This window comes from Patella vulgata, chromosome 6 (genome assembly GCF_932274485.2).
Source record: "Patella vulgata chromosome 6, xgPatVulg1.2, whole genome shotgun sequence".
NCBI classification, from domain to species: domain Eukaryota; kingdom Metazoa; phylum Mollusca; class Gastropoda; family Patellidae; genus Patella; species Patella vulgata.
Window position 1 is genome coordinate 73,166,473 of NC_065884.2, and position 22,396 is coordinate 73,188,868.

Genomic DNA, 22,396 nt, shown 5'->3' on the forward strand with positions numbered 1-22,396 from the left:
AATTTTTGGTATTGTAGGAACTGGTAATTTAACTTTAGGATGAATATAATTTTTATTTGACTGAATAGGTGGGGCAGGCGGGTCAATCGATAGTTTCAGGTGCTTCATCCCATTGTATGGTTTTTCTGGTATCGTACGCTTTCGAAACGGGGCTTGTGGATGCTTATCTGTAGGTAAAGATTGTCGTGTAATTATTAATGCCCTTCTCCTTCCACAGAAAGCTTTATATTCATCCTCGTCGTTTTGATTGAAGGTCATGGTTGCTTTATTGATCAGTTTCATCCTGGCAGTTCCAGGACATTTTGGATGTTTTACGTCCGCTCTAGCGGCCAGTCCAAAACAGTGCGTGCACTGATAGCCAAAGTTACTATGACATGAAGTGACGTGCCTCTCCGCATACTGATATTTGGCGAATTCTGCGTTCATACATAGTTTACACCCATACCGTATGTTCTATCAAAAAAAATAAAAATAAAGAGTTGATAATTTATGACATCTTTAACCAATTGGGTATATTATTTCCCGTATACGGTTTCAGATGATTATGGTGGACCACTTTAGGTTGGGTCTTTGGGGATTTTTGTATTTTATAGACTACATTATTAAGACATTTTGTCACCAGGTAGGGTCCCTCCCATGGACACCTTAACTTTGAACCTCCACCTTTGTATTTGTGGTTATAATACCATACAGGACTGCCGGCATTGTATGGATTTAATTGAATAGATCTATCGTGATCAACTTTCATGTTTGCCGTGGCTTGTTTTAAACGCCCTCTAGCAAAACTATGTATTCGTTCTATTTTATTTTGTAAGTCAAAAGCATAGTCTGACTTTATTTTTAAATTTGTAGGTTCCACTGATCCGAGAATGAGATCTACTGGAAGACGGATGTTGCGGCCGAAGACCATTTCACATGGAGAAACGCCCAGTGATTCGTGTTCTGCAGAACGATACGCTGACATGAGTAAGTATATGTGATCATCCCAATCATTTTTATTAATATTTACAAATGCTGACAACATGGCACTTATGGTACGATTGGCCCTCTCAACCATTCCATCGGATTGGGGTCTATAGGGGGTGGTTCGAGTTTTCTCAATATCTAAAATTTTACACATTTCTTGGAACACCTCAGACTCGAAGCTTGGTCCTTGATCGGAATGGATTTGCATGGGGGTACCAAAAATTGTTACAATTCGGTCAATAAAGGTTTGGGCTATTGTTATAGCTCTTTGATCAGGTATTGGCATAGCCTCAACCCATTTAGAGAAATAATCGGCTGCCACTAGTAGGTATTTATTTCCATGCTTTGTTTCCGGTAATGGACCCAGGACATCTATAGCCCATCTTTCCATAGGTAAACCCACGTTGTAGGTTTTTAAAGGGCCTTTGGCTACCTTGGCAGGGGATTTGCGAGAGGCACAAATATCACAAGTCTCACACCATTTCCTTATGTCATTATGCATTTGATACCAAAAGTATCGGTTTTTGATCTTAGATAATGTTTTTTTATAGCCTAAATGACCCCCTGTTCTGTGTTCATGAAGTTGGGACCATGCAGAATTTCTCAGGATATGAGGGAGAATAATTAAGATGGCTGGATCTTGGCCTTTCCCCTTATCCCAGATATAGTATAACCGATCGTGATCAATTAAAAGGGATTCGAACCGCATCCAATAGTATTTGGTGCGCTGATCTCTGTCCGATATGTTTGGTCACGAAGGTTTATCGTTATGCTTAACCCACTGGATTATTTCATGGAGTGTAGGGTCTCCCAACTGTAGGTTGATTATTAATTTGTCGTCATATATATTTATTTCTTTATTTATATTTTCAGGAAGGGAAGAGGAAGATAATGGATTTTTGTTTAATTGGTCTATTGGAGCACTTGTGCAAGCCAAAACATTAAGGTTTTCATTGGAGGTACGTGGATCTTCGATAATACTATGCTCGTATCTCTGTTCCGCTTTGGTACAGTGGAGACAGTCAACCATGCATGGTCGTCGAGATAGTGCATCTGCATTATTGTGTACTCGTCCTGCCCTGTACTGAATAGTGAATTGGTAGGAAGACAGGAACTCAAACCATCTAGCAAGTTGTCCTTCAGGATTTTTAAAATTTATAAGCCATGTTAATGCACCGTGGTCACTTCTGACTGTAAACGGTTGACCATAGAGATAATGGTGGAATTGTTTCACTGAACTTATAATTGCTAGTAATTCTCTTCTGGTTACACAATATTTCCTCTCCGTTCTACTAAAAGCTTTACTATAGTAACTTATCACTCTTTCTACACCATCTTGTGTTTGTGAGAGCACAGCACCTAAACCATTATTGGATGCGTCAGTGTCCAAAATAAAATGACCTTCTAATTTAGGGAATGCAAGTATAGGCGGACTGGTTAAAGCTTCTTTGAGATTATCGAAGGCAGATTGGCATTCATCGGACCATTGGAATTTAGTTCTTATCTCTGTTAGTTTATGAAGGGGTTTAGCGATATCTGCAAACTTATTGACAAATTTTCTATAGTATGAGCATAGCCCAAGGAATTGTCTGACCTCTTTAACATTTTGAGGAATAGGCCAATCGCGTACTGCGTCTGTTTTAGATGATTCAGTGGTAATTCCATCCTGATTAATTATATGACCCAAGAATGATACTTGTTTTTTAAACATAAAACATTTCTTTGGATTCATTTTCAGGTTTGCTTGTTGGAGCCTCTGGAAGACTTTTTCTAAATTGGATAAGTGCTCGTCAAAGGATTTTGCAAAGATAATGATATCATTCAGGTACACCATACATATTTCCCATGATAAGTTAGCTAAGACCTTCTCCATCAGTCTTTCGAACGTGGCCGGCGCGTTGCACAATCCGAATGCCATGTTTTTGAACTGCCACAGTCCACATCCGGGTACAGAAAAAGCAGTTTTGGGCCTATCTTGTTCGGCAATCTTGACTTGCCAATATCCCGATCTTAAGTCAATCGTTGAGAACCAAGAGAAACCAGACAAGGCATCAAGAGTAGTGTCAATCCGAGGTAATGGATGACTATCTTTTATGGTGACATCATTTAGACGTCTGTAATCAATACAGAACCGTAGTGTATTGTCTTTCTTTTTAACTAAAACGACAGGAGAACACCAAGGACTATCAGATTTTTCTATTATATTTTTCTGTGCCATGCTTTCTATTTCCAATTCAACCTCTTTTCTGCTTGCCAGGGGGACGCGACGAGGATGCTGACGAATTGGTGGAGCACAACCAGTATTAATCCAATGCTCAGCTTCATTGGTGATGCCTATATCAGATGAATCTTTGGAAAAGGTATGTTTGTATTTTAACAAAAGGGATTTGAATGAACGTTGCTCGTTCTCAGTTAATTCATCTATTGAATTATTATAAACTTCCATCAAATAATCAGGAAGGATGTCTGAATCCAATGCAGGAGATTGATTAGTGTCTATTTCATTAATGGGAATATTACTTTTCATTTCTAAGACCAGCTGAACTGTGTCAATACGGGCAATAATTGTGTTTTTTCGGACTCTTATTTCTGTGTTGGTAGCGTTCATTAAACGTACGGGCACAGACCCCGAGCTAGGGTTAACAACACTTTTTGCCATTAACAGTTCTGTCTTTTCCAGAAAATTCTCAGTAGGTTCGACAATTGCGCCACCACTTCTAGGTATCGGATCCATTAAGATCCCAAAGACAAAAGTCTCACTATTAGCGGGTATAGTAATATCCTCATTCATGCAAATCCTACTGCAAGTTTGCTCCATAGAACTTTGAAATCTATAGCATGGTAGATCATCTCCTTTAATATTCAGGCAATTCCTGTCGAGAAATATATTTATTGAATTGGAAGTAAGTAGGTCAATGCCAATAATTCCTTGCTGTGTAATATCAGCTATTAAAAACTCATGTTTTATCCTATGAGTACCAAGGGTTATATCGATCCAGCATTTACCATGGAACGGTTTCTTTTCGCCAGTGGCAGTTACCAGGTTAAGATTAACAGGCTTTATATTTAATTCATCCAAAGCCCCTAATGTTTTCATAAATTGCGTACTAAGTATAGACACATTAGCTCCAGTGTCTACAAGTAAGGATATAAATTTCCCCATTATATTTGCATTAATAAAAAATCCATGTTTATCATCATTAATATTACTTATTGTTACATTATTGGGCCCTTTGTTATTTTCAATTTCTGCTGAATTCTGACCCTCGAGTTCAGCAACATTTAGTTTTCCTGGTTTTGGAGATCCCTTTCCCTCTGTAAATGGGGATTATAGGTTGTCTCCCTTGGTTTAGATTGTGACTCCTCATCAGGGTTTTGATGATTAGGTTGATTCCAATTATATGGTGGACGAGACCATCCATTTCTTGTGTTTGCCATATGCTGGGGCCTATCTGTTCTCCTATTGGAGTTATATTGATACCCGCCATAATTATTATTAGAGTTTGTATGTTGTTGGTTATTTGGCCAATGACTCCGACTGTACTTGGGATTTTTATTCCAGGAGCTACGTGATGATTGCTGCAATGGTTGTCCCTTATTTAGGGTATTTATCAAGTGTTTGGTAGTTTTATCCAATGATGTGATTGAACCATTCAAGGTAAGTATATCAATTTTGCTTTGACCCATATCATCAGATTTTACAGCTCCAGCTCCAACCTGGTTTATATTATGATTTAGATCTACAGAATGAACTGAACGTCCTCTTTGTTTATCTGCCAGTCTGTGGGCTTCGATAGAATGTATCTCAGCCTAATTGATATCCTTGGGTCTTAGTTCCCTAATTCGTAATCTCATTTCTGAGTCTGGTATGGAGTCTATAAAATGTTCTAAGGCTAAAATATTGGTGAGAGATGCATCTGCCGTGGGGTAGGCCTGTCTCGTTAGTTTGCGAATGGATTGAGCCAGCTCAGATAAGGATTCGTTTCTTCCTCTAATACGAGTTTGTAATTTTGCTCTATATATTTCAGATTTTTCCATTGATCCAAAACGAATACTTAGGAGGGTTGTGAGGGTATGGAAATCCGTTCTCTGGATAGTATTTAATTCTGACAAGATTGTCCTGGCGTTTCCAGACAAACTACTGGCTAGGTAAAGGGATTTTTCTTCGTAGCTCCACTTGTTCAATGTGGCTATTATATCAAATTGGGAGATATATTCCTCAAAATCTTCACTTCCATCATATGATTGTGGTTTGATCCTAAGGGGGTTATTAATTCTAGGACTGGTGGGAACATGTGCTTGGATTGAGGTATGATTAGAATTTTGATTATGGCTTGGTGTGCTTCTGTTTTGAGCCTCTCCATTTCCATTTGAGTAAAATGTGGCAGGATTTGGATCATTTACTTTTTCATCCAATTTATTAACATGGTCTTTTAGTAATCTAACATCCTCCTTTAATTCCTTTAAATTGTCTAAAAAATCATTTTGAACCTGAGCATTTTCCAGGAAGAATTGATTAAATTGTCGGCTAATTTCTTTAAGAATTCCATCGTCACCCATATTCTGATTTTCTGATTCTACCGAGGGCATATCCGGATCAGTGTCTGGGATAATTTCGAACTCTGGGGACAAGGATTTGGTGGCCATTTTTATAGATGTGTTTAGAATCTATTACTATTATTATTAATATTAATAAAGGAACCTAATTTATTTATTTATTTGGAGTTTGTGTTTATTAGAACTTCCGATCCACTAGACACTGGAATAAGCTTCAATGAAATCAATTTAATTTGAATCCCACTTCTGACACCAATGTAGCGTCTCAACATTTATTAGAGACTTTTTAGGGGTTCGTTCCAGCCTAGCACTTCAATCGAAAGAACTAACTGTTAATGTTCTTTATTTCACCTTTTTATAATTATACTTTCATTTTACCTTTATCACTTTACTTTCACTTTGTTTATACCGGAAGTGGAACTCTTCACTGAAGGAGTCTGGGTAAGTGTGAAATAAATATGGTTGACAGAGCACATGTGTTTTATTGAATAAGAGCCAATTTTAGCTGATTAACAGTGGTAGCAGAGCGTGGTTGATAAACTACAGAGTGTAATATTGAAATATTAAGTGAACAATCAAAATGACCACAAAAATTAACCCACCAGACTTAATGGGTAAAAGCTATGAAAGCTACAAGCAGGAACTTTTAGCATGGTCAGAAATTACAAATTTAGATAACAACAAAAAAGGTGTAGCAGTGGCACTGCTTTTGCCAGAATTAAAGGACCAAGTAGCAGATAAAATAAGACAGGAAAGACCAGAAGTGTTTAAAATTAGAGGACAAGTTTTTGACCAGATTCCAATTGATGATTTGAAAGAAGAGGATGGGTTAGAAACTCTCATAGCTTTCATGGATAGACATTTGGGTAAAGATGATCTTGTTGATAGTTTGGAAAAATATGAACAGTTCGATAATTTTATTAGAGGAGAAAAAGAATCCATAGAATGTTATATTGCTGAGTTTGATATATTATATAGGAGAGTGGAAAAGAAAAGAATGTCACTTCCCTCAGAAGTACTTGCCTTTCAATTGTTAAAGAGGGCAAAATTGGCTGAAGATGAGAAGCTATTAGTCTTAACAGGGATGGATTATTCCAAACGAGAAAGTCTATATGAACAGACGAAAACTTCTTTGAAGAAATTTAAAGGGGGTGAATGGCGTTCGAATTTTCCCAGTTCCACTATTCCTGCAGTAAAATTAGAACCAGCATTTCAAACAGACCATGAAGAGGCTTTATACTCATCAGGCCATGTAAGGCGTGATAATTTTTATGGAAGAGGTGGTTACAGAGGCAATAATTTTAGAGGTTATAGAGGTTATAATAGTGCTAGAGGTAATTTCCAGAGAGGGGGGATATTTAGAGGAAATTATAGTGGTGTACCAAAATTGACGAAGAAGTTAAATTCTATAGGACCCGATGGTAATCCGCTTACATGTAGATCATGTGGCTCCTACAGACATATGCTTGCAGAGTGTCCGGATAGTTATGAGAATATATCTAGAGTTAATTTAGTAGAAGGTGAAGAAAATGTAATTCTTTTCACTGGAAATCAGAAAGCTGATGTCTCTTTTTTAGGAAGAGATGCTCAAAATTGTGCTGTACTAGACAGCGCTTGTTCAAGTACAGTATGCGGATCAAAATGGATGGACAACTTTATAGAATATTTAGATGATGAAAATAGACAGAAAATAAAAGTTACAGAGGGTCATAAAAATTTTAAGTTTGGTGGTGGTACGTGTCTTAAATCAATGAAACATTGCGAAATTCCAGTTACAATGGCTGGTAAAAAGGTGACATTGAACACAGATGTAGTAGATTCAGATATACCATTGCTGTTATCACGTGATGCAATGAAGAAAGCTGAAATAAAACTGAATACAATTGATGATACTGCTGAAATTTTAGGAAAAAATGTATCATTAAATCTGACGGCATCTGGCCATTATTGTATACCAATTTGTCCTACGTTTGATGAGATTCCTATAGAGACAGTATGTTTGGCTAGTTTACCGTGTGAAAATCCTGAAGATCAACTTAAAGTTTTATTAAAATTACATCGCCAGTTTGCACACCCCACAAAAAATAAATTCGCTGACTTGTTGAGAGATGCTGGGGCTTGGCGAGAAGAATATGAAGAGATATTGCTGAAAATTTATGAACGGTGTGATACATGCAAGGAGTTTTCTACTACCCCTCCCAGACCAGTAGTCGGATTACCCATGACCAAAGTGTTTAATGAAATTGTAGCTATAGACCTAAAGTATCGAAGAGGAAAACTCATTTTACACATAATTGATATGTGGTCTCGTTACACACTGTCAGTGTTTGTTAATAGTAAAAAACCTAGAGACATTATAAATCATCTGCTAAAAAATTGGGTTGCTGTATTTGGTATTATGGGTGGCATAATGAGTGACAACGGAGGCGAGTTTAGTAATGAAGAGATTCGCGAAGTAGCATCTATTTTAAATATTAGGCTAATAACGACAGCTGCTGAAAGTCCTTTTCAGAATGGGCTTTGTGAGAGAGTTCATTCAATAACTGATGCCATGTTAGATAAATTAGAGGCAGATTATCCTAAAACAGATCTTCATATATTGCTATGCTGGGCCAATATGGCCAGAAATTCACTAAATATGTGAAACGGTTATAGCAGTCATCAGCTAGTATTTGGAATGAGTCCAAACTTGCCAAACATAATGAATGAAACATTACCTGCATTTCATGGAACAACTACTAGTGAAGTATTTGCAGAACATTTAAATGCTTTACAGAGTGCACGTAGAGCTTACATACAAACAGAGGCTAGTGAAAGAATCAGACGAGCGTTGAGAAGTAAAATCAGAGTTTCAGAGGAGAGTTATTTAAATGGTGACCAAGTATTTTATAAAAGGGACGGTAAAAATTGGTGGTTAGGACCGGGAAAGGTAGTATTCCAAGACGGGAAAGTCATATTTATTCGCCACGGTGGCGTATTTATCCGTGCTTCTCCTAACAGGGTTAAAAAGGCCGAAAATCCGTTTGAAAAATTTGCTGAAAATGATGACCTAATTGCTAATCCAACATTAATTAAATCAAAAGAAAACTTTGAAGAAACCATTGGTGAGGAGCAAAGTGAACAGGAAAATTTTAATTTGCAAAATGGAAATGGTCAGAGACAATTAGATCATGATGGGATTATGATTCCAAATCTAAAACCAGGAGATAAAATACTATATAAGATTGAGGATAATAATCAATGGACAGCAGCTGAGGTATTAGGAAGAGCAGGAAAAGCAACAGGGGTTAATAAATACTGGTATAACATTAAAGATACACAATTGGAAGGAGAACCAGGAAAGAAAAGTATTAATTTAGAGCAAGTTGAATGGAGGCACCAAGAAGATTTTCAAATAGAAGAAGTCAATAGTGTTGAATTAGAAGAGGCAAAAACTGAAGAATTAAACAAATTTAAAAAATTTAACACATATCAAGAAGTAGATGACTGTGGGCAAACAACAGTATCAACTCGTTGGGTGATAAGTAATAAAAATGGTCAAGTTAAAGCTAGGCTTGTAGCGCGAGGCTTCGAAGAAGAAACTGATTTTAAAACAGATAGTCCCACAGTTGGAAAAGGGGCTATTCGACTATTTTTGTGTATATGTGCCAGTAAAAAATGGACAATAAAAACAACAGACATTAAATCTGCATTCCTACAAGGGAAGTGTTTAGAGAGAGAGGTTTATTTGACACCGCCTAAAGAAAGTAAAACTTCAAAGGGGAAGATTTGGAAACTGAATCACTGCCTGTATGGTTTGAAAGATGGAGCTCGACAATTTTATTTAAGTGTTAAAGAAGAGCTGATAAAGTTGGATTGTAAACAATCTGATTTAGACCCGGCTTTATTTTCTTATTGCATCAAGACTGAAACTGTTGGTATTGTATGCTGTCACGTTGATGATTTTTTACATGGTGGTACAGAGGTGTTTAATAAAATGATGGTAAAATTAACAGAGAGATTTAGAGCTGGTAAAGAAGAGAATACAGAGTTTTGTTACATTGGATTCAGGTTTCTCCAAAATCAAAATGGTATAGTATTAGATCATTCAGATTTCATCGAGAAATTAGAATATACACCTCTTCATACGCAAAGAGCCAGAAATAAAGATGATATATTGACAAATGACGAACAAACAATATACAGAAAAACAATAGGCCAATTAAATTGGGTTGTACAAGTTTCACGACCTGATATGGCCTTTGAACAAATTGATTTGAGCACCAAATTACAACAAGCAACAGTTGGTGATTTGAACCGTGCAAATAAAGCTATAAATAGACTAAAAGATGTAAAGACACAAATATCATTTAGGTCATTTGCACTTAACCCAGAAAAATGGGAAATACATGTTTATAGTGACGCATCTTTAAATAATATAAATGATGGAACTGGAAGTGTTGGTGCTCATATTATTCTTTTATATGATAGATCACTGGATATATACAGTCCAGTAGTCTGGCAGGCTAACAAAATTAAACGAAAAAAAAAAGGAGGCAATGTTAATGTTCTTTATTTCACCTTTTTATAATTATACTTTCATTTTACCTTTATCACTTTACTTTCACTTTGTTTATACCGGAAGTGGAACTCTTCACTGAAGGAGTCTGGGTTAGTGTAAAATAAATATGGTTGACAGAGCACATGTGTTTTATTGAATAAGAGCCAATTTTAGCTGATTAACACTAACAAACTCGGGTGTAGATAAAAATAAACATCTTTATTTGGATCAATTTATAATTGGGATACATCGCATTAAGGGGAGATAATTTGGGTGAGACGCCAACCCTTTGGATAAATTCCCAGGTATGGAAACAGGAATTAGGTAAATAAATACATTTGCCCTGTCAGGCGGGTGGATATGACAGGATTAAATCGGAGATTTGGTGACATAAGGAATTGGTAAGACTTGGCCTTGGGGGAATGGGTGAACCACAACTAGGCCTATCTTGGATCAAGCCAGTCAAGGTTAAACCAACCTATGAGTCTTTAAATAGGAGACCAGTTATGGATAAATTACCACAGCCAAAGCTAGGATATTAATTCCTTACCCATTTTTGGTGATCCATATCCAATTTAAAATAGCTGGATTGCTGCCAATTACGTAAGGAGCTTTCCCGAGTGCACCGAGTGTCCACAAGGATTTCCTTGTCGTCTGCTTCTATTTATAAGGGGATTCCGATGACGTCAGTTGTCGACCAATCAATGCGAGCGTTACTAACAATGACGACGTTATAGCCTTGACCGCGCCAAAGTGTCATGGCCGCCGGCTGTTTGATGTCGCTTGTTTCGCTAACTGATTTGTGTCAATTCATCGGCCTAACGGGAATGTTATAAATATAATTATGTGAAAAGGACAAGATGGATATCGGGCATTATATTGTGATACATGGTAATGTATGACATTGTTATATAAATGTGTTTCGGGCGTGAACTACAAGGGAGCTGGTCTCATTTTTTTTGACACTCTCAGTCGGAAACGACGTGCGAAAGACTGGAATCGCCTGGACCGTAACAGTAGTCTTCATTAGCCTAGTCGGTAGAGAGTAGAGTCACTTAAATTATGAAGGCCATCAAATGATTTACCACAAACATCACATTTATAGTTATTTCTTGAGACACAGTGCTTTGACATTTTCTGAATCTTCTCCCTGTAAATACACAAAACAAAATGGTAATTAGGAGATAAACACCAATTGTTTAGAATTTAGAGATCTGATATTGTCCATTTGATACAGCTTAAATCATGGTTTAAATCATTGTTGACAGTTGTTTTCTGGTTTTAATGATGTACATGTAATGGGTATTATTATCATCGCATTACATCACAGATGTTTTCATTACCTTAACATTAATTTCTTTAGTTTTTACATCATTGAAACAAACAATCGCCATAAATGGGAAATGAAATGAAATGGGGTTTAACGTCCTACTGTTCTGCTCCGAACTGGGCTAATGAAGACGGGCATACGCCATACAGTGTGCTGTGAGGGAAATTTTGCCAGGACAGCGGCACTACAGCCTACTCTTTTATCGAATTCCAACTGTCAAGGGATCTTTTACGTGCACGCCAATGTGTACACGGGGCCTCAGTTTTTCGTCCCATCCGAACGATTAGACAGCTGTCCTTGTCAGGCCGTCCGTCCTGCATCACTGACAAGGGGGGACCACGCCGGAAAAAAAGAAATGGGGTTTAATCTCCTATATTGATATGCTAATGAAGATGGGCATACACCATGTTGTGTTCTATGAAAGAAATTTTGCCCAGAGAGAGAGAGAGACAAATGGGGTTTAACGTCCACTCGACACAAACTAGGTCATTTCGGGACTAACATATGGTTTAATTTTATTTTAATAATTCGCTTGCGCGTAGGGGTCTTTAGCAGTGGGAGGAAACCGGAGGACCCGGAGAAAACCCTTGTCACGTACAACCGGGGATTCGAAACCACACCAGTTGACTCAATGACAGGCTTTATGATACAGCACGCACGTGCTAACCATTCGGCCATCCAACAGCCCAATTTGCCCAGGCAGAGGTGCTATGGTTTAGCCTACTATGATTTCAAATTACACCTGTCATGGGTTCATCGACTTGAAAGCCAATATATAAACAGGACTTCAGTTTTCCGTCCAATTCATATGACCAGAATTCTTCGGCTACATTTTTATATACACATTACAGATATAAAGAAATGAAACATTCTTTTCATTTGGAAAATTTGCCATTCATTAAGAGTTCTATACGGTCCGTGATCAACGACTCCACGTGCTGTACTTGATGGCAAGCGGTAAATTTTACCTGCATGTTATTTTTATAAAATTGTTTTTAGCTTATTATAGATTGATTTGAAAGTTGTGTTCAACCTTTCCTTTCAACTTATTCCCCGAGTCCGAAACGGATGTTGTAAGTCCGAAATGATGATGATGATGTACTTTTTTAATATAGAATATACATGTATATATAACAATTTTGATCTTACCATAGATTTTATGGTATCACGTCATTTGGGACTCACGTCATTTGGGACTCAATATAAACGACAGTTGGGACTATTTATTTATGAGATATATAGTAACAGCTGTCTTAGTTGTCTTTCGTTTTATTTAGTTGATCGGGGATTGTTGAGACCGCGATTAACACTGCTAGTTCTCCTTTGTTTTGTTTTATCTGCGAGTATAAAACTTCTCCTTTGTTTTGTTTTATCTGCGAGTATAAAACTTGACAATAATATATAGTTGAAAATTTGTGTATATTTAGTAATACCAGGTACTTCTTTGTTTTTCTTTTATCAAATAGTAAACGAGCTTGATTGAGCGACCACTGCTAATGTTTTTTCGTGAAACGGTATAACTGCAATCAACACACGGCCGCCATTCTCGATGATTGACAACTCACATTTTTCCTCATCCACCAAAGAACCGTCAGGTTTCTTTGAACATACTGCAATAACATCGGGATTATCAGTTAATCAGCTTTAATTATCCCGCTTTGATCGTTGCCATTTCTTATATTTTCCACAAAAAAACTTTACCTTGTACGCACTAATTTATCGATTGGTATTGCCATCTACGACAAGCATGTCAACGTGCAGCTCACGGATTATCGTTAACAATTTCTAGGGGCTTGTAAAAAAGATTGCATGTCGTGTAAATATTTATTTTGTTTTTTGTGTAGGTCATTTTCAAATAAATTCATCAGCATATTATTCGTTTTAAATAAATATATAACTTTTATGAGAAACGATGATTATCAAAGAACCGTAAGTGCAACTAATGTTTTATCGTTTGGTTGAACCTTTTACTAACCACGTGTTTCATGTTATTAAATATTTTCTTTCGTGTTTTGAATTGGCCTATTTCTAATAAATTATCCCGAGTCCCAAACGTCGTATACCTGAGTCCCAAACGACGTATACCAAAGTCCCAAACGTCGTATACCCGAGTCCCAAATGTGGTGGTCATATTTTTTTTAGTCCCAAATGACGCGAGTCCCAAATGACGTTAGTCCCAAATGACATGTAATCGATTTTATAACATGCATGTCCACACACAATATTGTTATAGGTTTCCCCGCTATAGTTATCTTTATATTGTTATAGGTTCCCCCGCTATAGTTATCTTTATATTGTTATAGGTTTCCCCTGCTATAGTTATCTTTATATTGTTATAAATTATTAATCAGACATTAATTAACTGATGTGCCAAATGAAGGAAGGTTAGATAAGCGCTATAAAAATCAAATCTACCATCGCCAACTCCATCAGAACACGGCGCTATTGCACTTTCGTACCTCTACCAGTTCCCGTGGTCATAGGCACTTGAAATTTTCAGAGGATGTTAAGGGGGCTAGCAATGACCACACGCCAAATCGATAAATAACTTTTTATTTTACCGACCTTTTAATTTCTAACGAGAGAGAACTTCATCCGTTTGACGCCATTTGCTTTGTTTACTAAAAAATTAGACTGGAATAACAAGACACTAAGACGGAAACCGACTCGAATAACAAGACACTTAGACGGAAACCGACACACTGCACTAGCTGCCTAACACTGCAGTTCATAAAAATTAATATAATTTCTGTATACTTTAATTTTTGCGCGAAGCCACCATTTTCTATAAAATACTATTTGGTGTTGATCAGTGGATTGGCCTTTAGGTGTAAATATTGCCGTGACCTTGATTTTGACCTTGAGGCCAAACTTCCCATCCATATCGGGGCCTTTGCGTTTATGCTTGCCGTGGCCTTATTTCTTACTGTATTATCAAAGTTAATGTTCGAGGTGAAAGCAGAGATGACGTCCTTCAGAAAAGATAATTGGGTCAAAGTCGTAGGTCAAGGTCATGTTACAGAAAACTAAACTCAAACTTTTCAGAGTCATTTTTGGGACATTTGACCTTGACTTACGACCTTGACCCCGTAACCATTTTCGAAGGCTATCACATTGGCTTGAATCATAAACGTTTAACTTGGTCCTGTCGCACACTGCTCGGTCAGAAAACGGTCAAACGCAGAGGGTCCGTGTCCGAAAGGAAGTCAATGGGCGTGGTCAATGTGAAAGGTCGTGGTGACCTCCAATAGTCACCGTTAACCATCCGTAACCTTGACTCTGACCTTGAGTCCAAACGTCCCATCCATCTCGGGCCCTTTGCGTTTATGCTTGCCGTGGCCTTATTTCTAACTGTATTATTAAAGTTAATGTTCGAGGTGAAAGCAGAGACGACGTCCTCCAGAAAAGATAATTGGGTCAAAGTCGTAGGTCAAGGTCATCTTACAGAAAACTAAACTCGGACTTTTCAAAGTCAGTTTTGGGACATTTGACCTTGACTTAAGACCTTGACCTCGTAACCATTTTCGAAGGCTATCACCTTGGCTTGAACCATCGACGTTTACTTTGGTTTTTCTCTAGTATGAGTTCTGGTGTGTGACTGTAGATTACTACTAGTGATAAATGATTTACAGCACACATAACAACAAAAGGGTTTTTCACCAGTATGAATTCTGGTGTGTTGCTGTAGAATACTACTAGTGATAAATGATTTACAGCACACATAACAACAAAAGGGTTTGTCACCGGTATGGGTTCTGGTGTGTTGTTGTAGATTACTACTAGAGGTAAATGATTTACTACAAACATCACAACAAAAGGGTTTGTCACCGGTATGGGTTCTGGTGTGTTGTTGTAGATTACTACTAGTGATAAATGATTTACAGCACACATAACAACAAAAAGGTTTTTCACCAGTATGAATTCTGGTGTGTTGCTGTAGAATACTACTAGTGATAAATGATTTACAGCACACATAACAACAAAAGGGTTTGTCACCGGTATGGGTTCTGGTGTGTTGTTGTAGATTATTACTAATGATAAATGATTTTTTACAAACATCACATTTATATGGTTTTTTCACCCGTATGAATCATAATATGTTTACTTAAACCAGTAGAGTCTTTAAATGATTTACCACAAATATCACATTTATAGTTTCTATTGGAGACAGAATGTTTTGACATTTTCAGTTTTTTTCCTGATCTTCTCTCTGTAAAAAAAACAAACATTAATTAATTTCCTAGGTTAATCTAATTCAAACAGGTATACTTTTTAACCTCTGATAAAATATCAGTAATAACTCAATCGTCATTGAAAGGCAACAGACAACTGACGTGAATTCTTTCCTTCATCCAGCTCTTACATTTCCCTAAAAAAACATTCAGATGACCGATTTTAATCACAAATTGAGCAGCATGTGGTAATGTCTTGCTCAATAGAATGTATAAGTCATGAAGCTGACGAGGCAAATTTTTCGATACACAAACTGTAACTTAAAGTGGGAGCTATCCTCATTCAAAATACACTTAAAGATAGGTTGCCAGGCGACAAAACATAATCCCACAACGTCCAAGTCATTCAGGTAGTCAACAAGGTTGTCGCATATTTCTTCTTTTGTCAGTAACGAGAATGTTTACAACACATGAAAATCTTTTTATGAGTAATAGTCCATTAAGTAATTATCAGAAATCATTAGAATTTGTTTCGATTATTTTTTGGCTCATGAGCCTGAACAATTTATACTAACTTTAACCTCTAGAGCATCCACAAAATTTACTCAAAGTGACTAAGGGTTATAACTTTGGCAGTAATAATCGGAATTGTTGAAAATCGATATGATTCATCGTCTCATTGTATTAAATACGTATAAATTTGAAGCCAATCGGAGATCAGTTTTAGATATTTCAAAGTGATCAAGGGCCATAACTCTGACAGTAATTATCAGACTAGGATCCTTCATCTCATAACCTTAAACAATGTGTATATATCTAAAGTCAATCGGGTATAAACTTATCCCTCCAGATCATCTACAAGATATTTCAAATTAATCAAGGGCCATAACTCTGGCAGTAATTATTAGAAATCATTGAAAGTGACTAGGATCCTTCATCTCATAACCTTAAACAATGGGTATATATCTAAAGTCAATCGGGTATAAACTTATCCCTCCAGATCATCTACAAGATATTTCAAATTAATCAAGGGCCATAACTCTGGCAGTAATTATTAGAAATCATTGAAAATCAATATATTTTTAGTCTCATGATCTTAAACATTGTCTATAAATTTAAAGTCAATCAGATATTAACTTTAGCCTCTAGGGAATCCACAAGATTTTTCAAAGTGATCAAGGGCTGTTGAAAATCACTGGGTTTTCTGGTCTCGGTGACATATAGCACTGTGCAAGTCAATCGTATATGAACTTTAGCCTCTAAAGCATTCACAACAATTGTGGACGCCGGAACGATGCTAATATATGACCTCATTTTAATGTGGGGGTATAAAAATGGTAAATGGAGAAATCATAAAAATGTTAACTATGTGTTATGTATACATAAAAAGCTCATCAACACAAGTGTCAAGGATATTTTGATGTTGAAATTAATCTATTTTCCACATAGATCATACATTTTTAATCCAGATGATGTTTGTGATCATACCCCAAACAAATGATTTAAAGATGTCCAATGAAAACGACCATGGTGGCTCAGTCATCAAAGCACTGGCTCAATAACCAGTAGGACCAGGTGTTTACAGAGAAAGTTTACACAGGATTTCCAAGCATAATATAACATTGCTCAGAATAAAAGGTGGCAGGTTTCACCCAAGTCCACTGTTATTTCAAATCATATGATAATAATTTACATCTATTTTTGATAGTATACTGTTCTTTGTGCAAAATAGGCATTTTTAATTTAAAATGGTAACGTTTTTGTTTCAAAAGTCCCTCAAAATGAAATTTAGAAACAAATGATTTTGTGCAATACACAAGTTATGTCCCTTGGTTGAAATAATAGTGGATTTGGTTAGATTTGGGTAAATCATGCTACGCCAGAATAAATATGTTCATTTTTCATAATAAACACAAGTTTCAAGGCAATTTTATTATTTTCCAAATAGACCCTACATTTTAATCCAGTTTATAGAGGTTCACAGAAAGGAGCCATTTAGAAAAAAGGAAGATTTAAGAATATGGCAGCCCACTCTGACAAAATATCCCCAAGATACGTCTTTGCTGAATAAAATTGCAAATAACTCGCTTTCACTCCTTATTTTTGCACTAGTTGTTGAACTTGATATGTGCGGATAGTTACATACTCTTTTAATGGCTACCCATACATTTTGTACAGAATTATTTGAGAAAAGCTTCAGAAATACGACATTTTGACATGATGGTGTAAATAAACACTGTTTAATAAATGTAGGCTACTGTAACGGTTGATAAATAAAAGCATTTTTAAAAATTCCATTTCTTTTGATATCTTGTCATGTGCATGTCCAATTACACTTCATCAATCAAGAACAGACAAGAAAGTGATTTTGACAGTGCCATAAATTTATTGTAGGACAAACTCAAATTATATAATACTATATGTTGACTTTATATTCTATGAGTTGGCGTAGGATCTAGTGATAGCGAGTCCACGGAACATTGACACAACAATACTGGGCTTCCCATATGCCTTGCAATCACAAATTATACCACTGTAACTGCAAGCCAGTTGTATGTGTATTAATTATTTACACTCAAGTTACATCAAATAATAAACAAAAACAAGCCTCTCTCTTCTGTGATGGATTATAATACTACTCAATATAGATATTAATCCAGAACAATTTACTTATATAGGCTACCGGTACTATGTTATATCAATTTAATAATTACGTCTTTTCTATCGAAATCAGACATCCGCCATTTTATAAGCATTGGGAAGTCTAAATTATGACGTGGACCATCTCCTACCCGAGTAACTCATACCTGACGGTCACGGGTCATTATTGTTTTTGTGAGAGAACATAACATTCTATTATTTCACTTATAAATATAACGGTTTAATAGAATATGTAATGTATGTGTTAACAAAAATGCTGAAGAGAAATTCAAATTTATAATCGTCACTGCGGCTAATCAAACCCCAACATATGAAATCATCTACTACTATAAAACTCTTTCAAGAAGAGTTCAAGATTCATTGTGCATGAGCTAAATCTGTCTATTGCAGGCCATCTTTCATAATTTTGTTTTTAGTATAATTTCATTCTTAGTTGTGACTATATTTTACAGATAAAGTTGGTAAAATGTAATTTTTATGTGTTTATTATAATAGGAGTTTATTATAATACTGACTGATAAAACCAATAATGAGACCATATAAAATAAACAACTGAAATTAATAATATGAATGAATTAAATCTCATAAGCTGATAAGTATAATATTCTCAAAATACACAAATTTAATATTTATGGAAATCTACTAGTAGCTTCATTATTTCATATATAAAATACACTCAAAGTCATTAAAAACGCAATGCCTGATTCATGAAATATTTCTGGTAAACGTTTTCTTGGGCTTTCCTATTTTATGGCACATAGGTGAAACTTGTGATGGGTCTCTTTTTGTGGAGTTCTGGGTTTGAACCCAATATCAGTTCTCGGTAATGAACGAACTTTGTCCGTGCAAACCCAACACTTGCCTTTTTTAACAATTTTAAGCACTCCCATGTCACACGTTTTGCATGTGCATTCCCTGCAATCTGGCCCTTTGAATACAGATCAAAATTTCAACATTCGGAGAAATCCCACGCCTTACACAAGAAAACAGGAACAGAGATATTGGCATGCTGGATCAGGGGGGCTTCACAGGTAGCCGTTGCCGGACACTTTAATGTCCACCTATCAACCGTTCCACGCCACTGAAGAGTTTCCATTCGATCCCCAACCTAGAGCACCACCTGAAACAACCACTGCTCAAGATTGCCACATTCAACTACAGCATCTGCGCACAGATTCCAGTCAGCTACTGCTACTGCCAGGGGAACTGTTGGAACACGACAACGTCAGATCATATTAAAGAGATAGCGGTCATCTAGACACCTCTTCATTACACTATCTTTTGTTTCTTCATTCATAACAAACTAATTAAACTCCTTTTTTACAGATTTTATTTTTATTGTTCAATTGAAGAACCATATTTAAAGATAAATTTAATTGTTATTGGTGCTAAAATAAATCATATTCAAATTTATTTTATAGAAATAATCCTCTAGTAGAAGGAGATAAATAAATAATCTTCTTTATATTCTGATGAATTTTATCTGTTTATAAAACTTCTATTGGCTATAAATGATTTATCATAAACATCAAAACAAAATGGATTTCCTTTCATATGAGTTATAGTTGAATACCCATCTTCATTATCCCAGTCGGTGCAGGGTAGTCTTCATTAGCCCAGTCAGTAGAGAATAGTCTTCATTAGCCCAGTCGGTGCAGGGCAGTCTTCATTAGCCCAGTCGGTACAGAATAGTCTTCATTAGCCCAGTCAGTGCAGGGCAGTCTTCATTAGCCCAGTCGGTAGAGAATAGTCTTCAATAGCCCAGTCGGTGCAGGGTAGTCTTCATTAGCCCAGTTGGTACAGAATAGTCTTTATTAGCTCAGTCACTGCAGAATAGAACATTTCATGTTGAATATTTTTGGTAGTAAATGAACAACTCCAAGAATCACAAAAACATCTTTTTCTCCATTATGAGTTTTTGAGTTGCTATGACTACAATATTTAATAGGTTTTTTCACTAGTATCTTATTCTCTAGTATGAATTCTTTTATGTTTATTAAGATAACTACTCTGTTTAAATGATTTTCTACAAACATCACAAGAAAAGGGTTTTTCCCCGGTATGGGTTCTGATGTGTTTGTGTAAATCACTGCCAGTGGTAAATGATTTTCCACAAACATCACAAGAAAAGGGTTTTTCACCAGTATGAATTCTGGTGTGTCGTTGTAGACTACTACTAGTGGAAAATGATTTACTGCAAACATCACAAGAAAAGGGTTTTTCGCCGGTATGGGTTCTGGTGTGTACACGTAAAAAAGTGCTAGTGGAAAACAATTTTCTACAAACATCGCAAGAAAAGGATTTTTCACCGGTATGAATTCTTTTGTGTGCATACAGACTTGTACTAATAGTAAATGATTTTCTACAAACATCACATTTATATGGCTTCTCACCAGTATGAATCATCATGTGACTATTTAAACCAGTAGAGTTTTTTAGTAATTTACCACAAATATCACATTTATATGGTTTAGCTACAGAATGGGTTCTGGTGTGGTGTAGTAGACCACTACTACTGGTAAATGATTTACTACAAACATCACAAGAAAAGGGTTTTTCACCAGTATGGATTCTGGTGTGTGAAGTAAAATTGATCTTCTGACTGAATGATTTATTACAAACATCACATTTATATGGCTTCTCACAAGTATGAATCATAATGTGTCTACTTAAATTAGAATAGTTTCTTAGTGATTTACCACAAATATCACATTTATAGTTTTTTGGGGAGACAGAATGCTTTGACATTTTCAGTTTTACTCCTCAATCTTTGCACTGAAAAAAAGACGTTAAATAATTTTACAATTTAGTTTTTTAAATCAAACGCAATCCATAATTACATCAGAAGCAACTTTTTCGCCATTAAAAGGCAACTGATCACTGACTTGAATTCTTGTCTGCATACAGCTCTTAAGCGGTGGACACACTAGCTTACTATGAACGAAGGAATCGGATATTAACTTAAGACTCTTGTGGGCGTATATATAAAAAAAGGTGATTTTTTTAAACAGTTTGATACCTAATATATAGAGTTTATTTTGAAAAATATATGTTAGAGGGAGATTTTGAGAAAAGGATATATCACCTTTAACAGTAAAAATCCAGCTATAAAATCACTAGAAATCACTTGAGATGTTAGTTTGAAACATTGGTTACATCATTACTTGAAGACCAACACTGGCCCTGAATAAAGTAAATAATTAATATTAAACATACATTATGCAAGAGCTAAATCTGTCTATTGCTGGTCTTTCTTTAGGCCTGAAATGTTATCTAAATTATTAATTAGACATTTATAAACCTATCCAGACCATAATCAATTCTAGATGGCTTGACTGCGATCTTTAATGGATTATGAGCCGATTTACTGCATAACTTTCCTTCACGATTTAACGATTAAATGGATAATCGAGACTACGCTGTTTATCATACTGACTTTAGTAATAATGATCGAGGCTAGGTGGAAATAGTGAGAACTGCCAACTCGTTATCGAATCTCCCATAATGTATCTTTAATTGAGGCATGAACATAAAAGAATTCGTGGCAGTTGGAATTTTGTCGCTGCCTGCCTAATATTTCCCTCAAAGTAGCCTACACTGGCACTGCATGGCGCACGCCTGTCTAGCTTAGTTTAGGGCAGAATAGTAGCATGTTAAAGCCCATATTTGTGTATATTCAAATCTTTATATTTAATTGAACATTAAATAATGTATCTCAATCATCTATAATGAAGCTAAATACCGTTAAAATACATTAAAATATCTCTGCAATGCGCGATCAGACGGCCGCCATTTTGTACCATTGGTTGAGTTTTTAATGTGACTTGGACCTTCTCGAACCCGAGTAACTCATATCTGGCTCCGTATTCAAGGGATATTTTCCTTAACTATACGTAACGTCGTGTAAGTTAAGGGTAAGTGGTAATCAAAGGCAATATTAAGTATCAAATTTTCCATTAAAGTTAATCTGCCTTAACTTATAAGTGTTTAGTATTTTAGTGGTATTCAAAGGCCAGTTTAGGTGAGAAAATAGAAATGGGGTTTAACGTTCATCCGACTCAATAATTCGCTTGTGCACAGGGGTCTTTAGCAGTGGGAAGAAACCGGATGACCCGGAGAAAACCCACGAGGTTGGACCGGCAACCCTACTCCTTGCTATGTACAATCGGG

The 22,396-nt window shown here is 36.2% G+C and overlaps 2 protein-coding genes across 5 annotated transcripts in view; both read right to left on the reverse strand.

The window, feature by feature from the left end:
• The window catches only part of LOC126825332 (zinc finger protein 678), a 30,975-nt gene extending 8,938 nt beyond the window's left edge, over nucleotides 1–22,037 (reverse strand). The window contains exons 1-4 of one of the 4 annotated variants that reach the window (XM_050554935.2): nucleotides 21,969–22,037; nucleotides 21,312–21,409; nucleotides 15,529–15,603; nucleotides 11,149–11,213 (exon numbers count right to left, since the gene is read on the reverse strand). The gene's annotated coding sequence lies outside the window, so the exon portion shown is untranslated. Of the gene's footprint in view, nucleotides 1–11,148; nucleotides 11,214–15,528; nucleotides 15,604–18,248; nucleotides 18,446–21,311; nucleotides 21,410–21,968 lie in introns of those variants that run through there. The other 3 variants (XM_050554937.2, XM_050554938.2, XM_050554941.2) reach the window with 3 other exon arrangements.
• On the reverse strand, nucleotides 19,595–20,919 carry LOC126825338 (zinc finger protein 253). Its single transcript, XM_056101985.1, has one exon. It carries the CDS (start codon nucleotides 20,882–20,884, stop codon nucleotides 20,192–20,194), a length of 693 nt encoding a protein of 230 aa, XP_055957960.1. The 5' UTR covers nucleotides 20,885–20,919; the 3' UTR covers nucleotides 19,595–20,191.
• Nucleotides 22,038–22,396: the final 359 nt, after the last annotated feature.

Excerpts from the sequence above, each read along its gene's own strand:
- LOC126825338 (XM_056101985.1), bottom strand. The coding sequence starts at position 20,884 with ATGATTCATACTTGTGAGAAGCCATATAAATGTGATGTTTGTAATAAA.